At 46.5% G+C, this 10,081-nt stretch overlaps 1 protein-coding gene across 1 annotated transcript in view; it reads right to left on the reverse strand.

The window, feature by feature from the left end:
- Window positions 1–10,081, reverse strand: part of CUX1 (cut like homeobox 1) — a 286,591-nt gene that overhangs the window by 15,944 nt on the left and 260,566 nt on the right. Inside the window, exon 26 of the mRNA XM_023537497.1 lies at window positions 9,911–10,065. Coding sequence (XP_023393265.1) covers window positions 9,911–10,065 — 155 coding nt within the window. The remainder of the gene's footprint in view (window positions 1–9,910; window positions 10,066–10,081) is intronic.

Genomic DNA, 10,081 nt, shown 5'->3' on the forward strand with positions numbered 1-10,081 from the left:
CTCCATTGGGGCGCGGACCTAGGACCTTCTGCGTGTAAAGCAGACGTGCTAACTGCTACACTATGGAACCACGTCCGGATAGCAGATCTTTAAAAAGTGGGGGCATACCTAAAATAACAAACAAAAAAGTAGCAGAATGTTAGCTGAGTGGTTTTACACTAATTTCTCCCATCTTGGGAGCAGGAGACATCTGTGGCAGCTTTAGACACACCCATGTCCCTGAGCGACCAGATGAGACTCCGACCTGCCGGGAGCACCTGGCACTGGTGGGAGACTGTCCCGTGCTCTGGGGTCTCCCACTGGAGGAAGGATTGAGTCCAGTTTAACTCACACTTCTGTGTGGGAGCTTCACATTCTAAAAACTACAAATTAACGCACAATGAACTAATATCCCCCAACCAATCACACATCAGTGAGGATGGCAATTCTTTTCCAACCATGTAGATCTCAAGATGAGAAACGTCCTGTCACAAGCAAGTGGACCACCTAGAAGCCAACTCTCAGGGCTCTCCCACCTCCAGCACCAAGTGCTGGCTGGAGAGACCCCTTCTTAGGAACCTGATCATTCCAGAACCTACAAGACAACGTTCCCTCCTTCCTGAGTGGGAACTCATTTGCCTGAGTTAACGGGTACCCTTGGCTGGCCCATCTTTACATCAGAAGTCAGGGACTAGATGAGAGACCCCTACAGGGAGCAGGCCGAGGCCAAGTTGGAGGTACCTGGCCGTGGCCCTGGGTACCAACGCCCCATTTGTTTGCTGCTACCATCAGCCCAGTATCATACCCAGCACTGCTGGCCACAATTCCTGGTCCTCACAAGCCTGTGAGATAGGCGATGGTGTCCCCATTTCACAAGCAAGGAAGCAGATGCTAGGAGGGTCAGTGCTTCAAGGGTGCCTGAACAGCAAGGATGACAACAGTAAGCAGGGATGCAGGGCCCTAAGGAACACATACCTCGTGCCTAGACAGAAAACTGGACAGTGGGGCCTGCTGGTGCCCAGATCCCCACACATCCTAACCCTGGCCCAGGTTTCTGGTGACACCTGCCCATAAGCCGCACGCCACTGGAAACACAAGAGGGCGGAGGGAAGGCTACCTCAGAATGGCAATTGTTGAGGTGCCTTTGGACCCAGAATAAAAGTGTTTGCTGCTTCTCCTCAGGCCAGAGCACTTTAAATAAAAACGACCCACACATTCTTGTGTTTGTATAAAAGATATTTACTTCAATTATCACACCTAGGGTGCTAGTGAATAATAATAATACATGGTGTGAGTTTCATACAGTGATATTGCTTCTCCATATCATATAGGGACCGTTGTACAGTGCTGAGAACAAACATCGTATGGCTAACCAAAGACAGAAGGGACAACGCCGAGGGGCCGACGGGTGCCTCCCCCACCCCGGCGCCAGCCGGATCAACTTTTGACTCTTAATGTCGAAAACAAATAGCAAGAAATAAAATGTTACCAGAGATGGGTCACAGGCTTCTCAAAACTATTTGTACATTAAAAAAAAAAAAAAAAAAAAAAAAAAGATGCTTTTTTTTTTTTGGTCAATTGGGTCTCTGTGAGGATTTTAAAAAAAAGTCTGTGATTGTGAGTATTAACAAACGAGCTCTAAAAACATCTAAGACTTAGTGCGTTACAGAAAATATAAAATACTGCTAAAATGTAAGACACCACGATACACTGGGGGGAGCTGAGCTTATGAAGAATTCTCTGGAAGAATTTGCCACTCCGTGAGCACGCCTGGCTTGTGCTGTTAGTAGTCTGGACAGGAGCGTGGCTACCCGCTCGCAGGCAAGTAGTTATTGCACAATCGCAAAGAGCTAGGTCTTACTCAGTGGAAAGGGACGTGGGAGAACCACCTTTTCTTTTATTCCCACTTTTATTTTATAATAAGCTATTCTCAAATGCTTTAAGAATTTTGAATGAATCCTCACGTCTCCAAAATGCACAGCATTTTCTGAGGGGTCTCAGATGGTGGGACACGAGATGCCCGTTTTCTCAAGGAAAGAGGCAGAAAACGGCCCGAGAGAGAGAAATGCATAGACTAATTAGAGAGAAATGAAAACTCTTTGGGGGTGGGGTGGGGGCAGTTATTTCATTGGAGGGCTTTCTTTCAAAGAGATAACAAAATCAGCACCCCCAACAATTTCAGAACGGGGAAAAGTAATGGAACAGAAAGTGAGTCATGGGTAGGTGGGCCCTTTGGGAACGGAGGCAGCTCTCTGGTTCCACCCTGGGTGCACAGGGCCCCTGTCCCTGGCCTGGGGGAGGCTTCCTTCTCCTGTGCCCACGAAGGAGGGTGAGCCCACAGGCCCGAGGCTTCACTCTCACACCTGATCGCAAGCAACTAGGTGTCTTGCTGGCTGTGCTTCTAGCCACAGAAAGCTCTGCCCACAGCTAACCTCCCTCCACGCTTAACCACATTAGGGGAAAGGGGTTTCCCCATGGCCTCCCTGGTGTGGGTCCTCAAGCCACAGATGGACTAAGGAACACTGTTGCTTTGCAAGATGGTTTTGACAAAATTTGTACGCAAGAAAAACAACAACAACAAAAGCCAATTAAAATATGTCAACCCATGTGAGCCTTGCAAGAAACCACTCTTTCACTCGGAAGTCATTGCCTTGGCCAGGCCACCGCACCCTCTCCGACCAGGGCTCGCTGAAATGTCATGAACCCAGAAGTCTTACCAGAGGCTCTAGGAGGCTTTGGGGAACTGAACTTTGCTTTTCTAAGTCTCCTCTGAAGCTTCTCACACGAGTGTTCTTCAACTCGGCATTTCCTCACACTGGTAGATTTTTGTTCAATAACTCTCTCATTTAAAAAGTTAGACATGTAGAGACCACCAGTTTTTGAGTGGCTACTCTGGAGACAGACATCTAATTCTGCTGAAGAAGGCCCCTCTGCCGCCCCAGTCACATCCCCAGACCCTTCGGTTCTTTTTTTGGGGGTGGGGAGGGCAGGAGGCAGAAGACAGTAACCACTGGAGTGATAGCAAAAAGCATTTATAATAACAGCAACAACAACAACACAAAACAATAATACACTCCTGATAAGAACTTAAATGATTAACCTAATAATAAATAGAAGAGGATAGAAATAATTTTTTTTTTTTCTCAAGGAAACATCCTTTTATAATTATCCTCACGCACGCTGGCAGGTCAGTAGCAGTCAATCCATTTCAACAAGAAAAGGTTAAGTGCTGGAAGGGATGGCTGTGGTCTCACACTCCGGAGGTTCTCAGCTGCTGAGTCATAAACACACCCACTCTGCCACCCAGCCAGCAGCTCCAGCTGGTGCCCTGTAGGCCTAGCTCGGTGGTCAGCAAGAGGCAGGCTGGGGGGTGGGTGGGGGACTGGGGAAGCCTGTTTTCCCTTCAGTTCATGAACAAACGGAACTACAGTGAACATACTCATCCACAACCTGAATCGTCCTGGTCTAAAGCTTACTTTGAGTTCATTTGGTGTGCAATACATTATCTCTTAAAAATGAAGAAAAATGATTTCTATTGCACAGAGCTTTTACACATAGGCATCTATTTAAGTGCTTTCTGTTTAAAGCAAACTACGAAAAAAAAAAAAAGACAAAAGGAAAAAGAAAAAAGGAACTATAAAACAAAAACAGCCCCGTGCCACTTCAATGCGTCTTGCTGACAGGAGTCTAGTTTCACCAACGGAAGTCCCAATGCTTCCGTACACACTGTGCTTCTGATTATTTTCCATAGGTTGTAGCCGTGACATTGGGATATAAGGCACCTTTCCTTTCTGATTACAGAAAGCTTGATACATAGCAAATACTACATTTTGTGGTAGAAATTAAAGCCTAAACACTACAGAAATTACAGTAATACAGACTATACTCAACAGTATCGGGTAAACTAAAACGATCCATGAAAAGCAAGTCAAAGGTATTTTAAAAGTTTAATAACAGGGGTTGGGGAAGTGCACATTTATGCATAGCCTAATGTCTTTCTCTCGCTAGCCTTTTTTAGGATTCTTCGCCTACAACGCCCAACTTTAAAAGTTAGCATTTTGGAGAAGACTAGGCGCTTTGGAAATGTCTTGTTAAAGCTAAATGTCACTTCATCCAAAAATGAAAATGGAAACGATGCCACTGTCAGTGTGGACACTGTATCTTTGGAGGGGAGGAGGTGACGGAAGGGTTGTAGCCGGGCCTGCGGGCAGTTCCTGCAAGTGGGACAGACGCAGGGGGGGACTGCATTTCCCTCTTCTTCCCTGACCAAGGGTGAGACTCACGGGCTGCTGGGGCAGGAAGACTCTGGCGAGGGGCTCCTTTTTGCTCAGCTCACGGCTCCTCAGGGCCCTGCCTCTACCATCTTGATTCACACCGAGGGCTCTGGCCTCAGCTTTCGGCACACCTCTAAGGGGTTCATAGGCTGGATCTTTTTGGAACTGGTTTCCCTTTCTTTTCCCGGTACACTTTGTCTACCAAAAGGCAGAAACTGATGAGAATTGAAACGACATCGTCAAACTGGACCACTCTCTTAGCAAGCATGCTGGTCAGTCTGCCACTCGGTGCACTGGAAAATGGAACTGTGTAACTTGGTGTTTCAGGCCACCACTTGCCACTCAGGGCAGCAGCTCTGCCTTGAGGGTCACGAAGGCTCCCCTAATGCCATCAAGGTCCAGTTGAAACTGCAGAAGCACTAGGGCGATTTCTAAACAAGCTTTTCCTGGCACATGCCCGAGCACATGGAGACGGCACAGATCTTAGGCTTCTTCCACTTGCAAATTCTTTCCATCAGGACAATGCTTCGGCCACCAGGGTGGGTGGATCCACATCCAACCAGCAGCCCTGGGAGCTGGTTTTCTGTAGCACTGGGTGGAAACTGGCACATTCTTTTGGGAAGAACAGTTATGTGATTGAAGAATGGGCGAGTGGGCTGGCGAATGCCATATCCTCTCCTGTCCTTGAGACGCTTCCAAAGGAGTGTCACAGTGGAGCTTAAGTAATAACCTCCCAGTGCCAGAGACAATAAAGACAGAGTTCCCCAGTGCCAGGTAGCAACCCTGGGGGAGTGTCCTCACATGGCCATTTAGGGGCAGCCCAGGGCAAGGGAAATGGCTGTGATGGATCTTAACAGCTGAGCAGGAATGGGCAGAAAGCAAAGGCAGGCCAAAGACGAGGCCCTCTGACGCCTGAGACCGCCCCTGCCTGTCAAGGAAACAGCTGCCAGAGATTCAAGAACAGGTGGAATTCAAGAGAAAAATTCATGTCTCTCAGAACACAGCTGCCTGTCCATGTTGTGCTCACCAGAAGAGAAGATGCCTGCCTACCAGGCCAAGATATATTCACGGATGCCACCCTTCTAGCTTTTTCTCTCCCCTGAGCCCACTTGCTGCATGGTTCTCAGGGGTGTGGGGTGAGGAGTGATGTCAAATGGGAGCATGGGTTAGTGAGGTAGACGGGGACAAATGAGGAGTGTGACAAGGGAGGCCATCCAGGGAGGGAGCCAAACCTCCAGCCTGAAGGGACATGGCTAACAGCCCACCACGCATGCCAGAACCTCGCCTTGCTACATCTCCCCCACACAGCTGGCTTACTGGCCTCCGAAAGTAGGGACTTGGGATGGCTACGGGCACTCTTCTTTTTATAGGCCTGTTGAAAGGCGCCTGTCATAGTGTATTTAAGGCAAAGGCTACTGTCCCCCTTCTCTAGTTAAGTCACTATCACTGTTTTACTTTATGCTAATCCCAGAAGGATGTGCGTATATTTCCCGCCCCCCAACCCGCTATTTTCAGTGAGGTTTGTTTTTCTAAAATCAGAGGAATGAAAAACATTGCATAGAATGTCAAGAGTTCACTGATCACCCCCGTATGAAAGGACGTGAGTTCAGGAGGAACAGAAATCCAGTCCAACGTTAGCCGAGAAGGTACCCTCCTGTGGCCTGAGCTATCTGGTGACTCTTGCTCCAGTCTCAAACGGCATGACTGCTGCATGATCTAAAGGGAGGTCAGCTGACACTAGAGCTCTCCCTCAGATTAAAGTACAACCTGACTGCCGCTTGGTTTGCTCATGAGCTGCATTTCTGATGTGCCCTGGTCAAAGAGGCAGATGAGGTGTTTCCCTTCCTCCTTGAGCTGGCCAACTGGACCAGGGGTGGGTGTGGGTGGGGAGGGTCTCTCACGGCCAGAGAGCACAGAGGAACACTTAAGCCAAAGCTCTGTAGCACTCTGGGTCTGGACTGCTAACCAGCAGACCTGCACATCCACACTGGACAGGATGGTTTTTAAATGAAGGGAAAACAATGACACCAACAGGAAGGAGGCTGGGTGGGGAAGCATTTGTGCTTTGGAAGTAAAGGGAGGCCATGAGCGGTTATCTTTTTGCCTCAGTCCATCTCGGGTATTCTCCCACAGTGGCAAGGGTTTGACAGTAGTCACACGAGTCAAGATCCTGACAATTCCTGGAGACTTCTCCCAAGCCTGCATCCCAGGGGCAGTCTGCTGACCGTGAGCCACCTCATGCTGTCAAGTTCCTTGGACAGGTAGGCTTTGAGAATAATTGAGTTGAGCTAAATGGCTGTGGTAATCCTTTCAAAGAAGAGCAGTCTGGCGGACAGAAATCACAGACATCCTGACTGTACTGGCTGTTCAAGGGAGGAGGTTTCCCGGGAGCTGGGCGGTGGAAGCGAGCGGGCATGGGTCTAGGCCAGAACCTACCCACCTTCCACCATAGACACCACAGGAGAGCATGGGCAGGAACCAAGGGTCAAGAGGCTGACCATGAACACTGATTTTATGCTGAGCCTCTACTTAGCCAGCTAAATAATGGCAAAAACCTTAAGTTATGAACACTGCCTCCAATTAACAAGAAGCCATTTAAAATGGTATAATGGAGCTTGTAATTAAGTGTTAGTGTTTTACGCAGAACTGTTTTCCCCAGGGGAGAGGTACAAATCAGCTTTTTAAACTGATGGAGCGGAAAGAGGAAGAGGTTGGCTGCCGGTGGGAACTACTGCTTGGAACGCCAGCCAGCTGAAGGTATACCCCACAGAGAGGATGCTGTTCAAGGCACTTGAATATTGCTTATCGAGATGAAAGATCAACCCTTGGACTCAAATTGAGGGGCACAATAAGGAGGGGGACACCTCCCCCTGCTAACAGGTTTCTGTTATTTAGTGGCAGCTCTTAGAAGTATTACATACAGTGTAGCTTAACACAAAAGAGCATAGGGTTGGGATTGTAATAAAAAAATAAATAGAGAAAAAATACAAACACAGAACTGCAAGCAAAATTTAACCAACTGATTGTATCGAGCACCCAGATGTTAAGTCTGGCAAAAGAGACAGAATGGAAACCAACAATAACCTAGTTAAAACAATAACAACAACAAAAACGACTGAATTGCTTGGAAGAGCCAAAGTGGCTAATTTAGACTGTTACTATTTGGCCACTAGGATGGACAAATTTATACTTTTTCGATTTCCTTGGATTTAACACCTCCGTAAATAACAGTCATGCCTTTAAAACTAAAATGCTACCCTAACATTTCCTGTTAACTCCCTGCTTTTCAATCTGATGAAAATCAGATATTTAGTGATTCATCACACATGATAACAAAATTCCCTCAAGGTTTTTGTGGAGAGGACACCACAGTACTGTCAGGGCTCTGCTACTCACTGTCCTAAGGGTCACTGATGCAAACTTGCTCTTCTTAATGCACCTGAATTGAGCCAGATGTTAATCCGTTTCCCCTTATGCTCCTCCGTTTTGAATTCTCTTCTCACTGAACCAGATTTCAAGTTCAGAGATGATGTAACCATCAATAGACAAACGGCCTGCCTCCCAGCCTCCTAGAGCCTTCTGAAAACTTCTTATTCATGAAAAGGCATTGTCTTTAGTGTAGTGACTCTTAAATTTGTGAAAACTTGAACTAAGTGCTGCAGTTGCAGGTTAAAAGACTGTAAATGAAATATATAATTTCTAAAACGTCATGCAAGAAATGTGGTTTCACATCTTACAGTCAAAGTCCTACAAGTTAATTAATACAAGCACACTGAGGTGTAATAGCGGGAGCATACCTCTAAAATTATAACTCCCTCCCACCCCCCAAATCAAAAAAGATAATATTAATTAAACTTAAGAAATAATGAATGCACCATTAAAATGTCATCCAAAGATGTTGACCTAAGACAAAGGTTTCAATGATACACAATACGGTCAAAAAGTTTTCAATCAGTAATATACAGTATGACAACTACATCTTGTAAATTATACCCAATACTGCCGGCAGTCTATCCCTCTAAAGAATATTTGCCCCTTTCATCCCTTCCTAACAATCAGATAATAAAATACAGCACCTATAAATAAGCAAAAAAAAATATATATATATACCGAAATCATCTATTGTTAGTTTAAAGATATGGCAATAAAGGAGTCTAAATTAGCAAACTTGTAGAAGCCATAACTGATAAAACAGCTTATTGAAAAAAGGTGGCAGTAATGCACTCTATGTGTGCACAGGTACTTAAGAAAATACACAGACGTATAAAATTGCACACACGCACACACGCACACTCTCATCCGCCTCTATTCTCACGCATATACACATAGACAACAGGAGGAATCAGAGACAAGTTAGACTTTTGATTTGCACTTAGACTGCCCTAAAAGACTAAGTAAAAGACTGCATAAAAGAACATTCCAAGAGGCAAAATGAATGAAGGGCCAATGGTCTGGTCTGGAAGTGAAGAGCATCAACGTTTTGGTGTGAGTTGGGCCATCTCTACAGGGGTGGGAGCAGAGCCCAGACTGCCACGTTCTCTCTTCTGCAGGGAAGGAAGCTTCCCACGACGTCAACAGTCATCAGTGCTTGTGGTGGGAAGAAAGGGAAAGAGAGAGTGCTCTCGAGCCCTGCCCAGGCCCAGGGAGCGGCGTCCCCTGGTGGGGCTCAGTCCATCAGGCGCCCGGGGAGAGTGGTGTGAGGTGTGGTGCCTTCTGTGCCAAGGAAAGACTGTTGTCTAAGAGGGTGGGCCCTGTTTGGCCCCAGAACTGTCTGCTGCAACCTAGCGGCCTACTCTTTCCTCCTTTCTTTAAATGCTTGCACATGTGCGGACGCACTAACACAGACACAGACACCATAAATTAAACAAAATGAACGGGTACATGCTACAGTTCTAACTTGTCTCCTAAACCTCCGAGATATGAGGTCTGATCAGCGTGCTCTGCGGTTAGAGGTTAAAAAGCAGATTATAAAATACCTAGATTCGGATCTTTTCTTTTTGTCCTGATTTGGCCTAGAATGGAGTGTATTAAACAGACCCTGGTCAGCAAAAGCCCAGAGTCAGTTAAAGCTATGGATCAATGTGCACTACATGTCAGGATTCTATTCACGTACAAGAAAACACTACGTCAGCTACCACAAAATCAGATATTTTCCTGATGTGACTTTTCTTTTTGTTAAAAAATATGTGGAGTAAATGTGTTTTATTTTAATTCAAAGTTTCAAACGAGAAGATTCTTTTCTTGAAAATATTTAGGAATCCAAACTAGTGTGTTTAGAGTCGGTTTGACTGTGCAATCTCTTAGTGGCAACTGAACAGCTACAAAAACTTTCTTTTTTAATTTTTCTGAAAAATCCCTCCCCCCCCTTTTCCTGGTTTAAGAAGATAATAGTGTATTATCGCTCTGAAGCCATTAGATGGCAGATAAAAAGCCCCCTTTTAATATGTGGGTTTGATTTTTTTTTTTTTTTTAAAGCCCACACCAAAGAGGAGGGCACAAGGCAAAGCTGTAAGAGTTATTCCAGAACCTGTGGAAATCACTTAGGGCAATAAAAAAAACACTTCAGGGTACAAAAAAGCTCGACTACACATTTCCGTTTTCTTCCTTGAAAACACGACATAGATTGGGCTTAATGCTCCTTTGTTTTCTATATGCACCTTGGCCTATGGCGATTTTGCCCTGTGGCCCGCAGGGCGGTTAAGTGCGCAACACGGTCCAGGCCGCAGAGTCGGCGCCCGCCCCCTGTGCCCAGCCGGTCCGGCTCGGCCAGACTCGACTCGGCGCGGCCCGGCCCGGCCCGGCCCAGCTCGGCCTGGCGGGACGGGCGG

The sequence above is a fragment of the Pteropus vampyrus genome, unplaced genomic scaffold, assembly GCF_000151845.1.
Source record: "Pteropus vampyrus isolate Shadow unplaced genomic scaffold, Pvam_2.0 Scaffold193, whole genome shotgun sequence".
Taxonomy (NCBI): domain Eukaryota; kingdom Metazoa; phylum Chordata; class Mammalia; order Chiroptera; family Pteropodidae; genus Pteropus; species Pteropus vampyrus.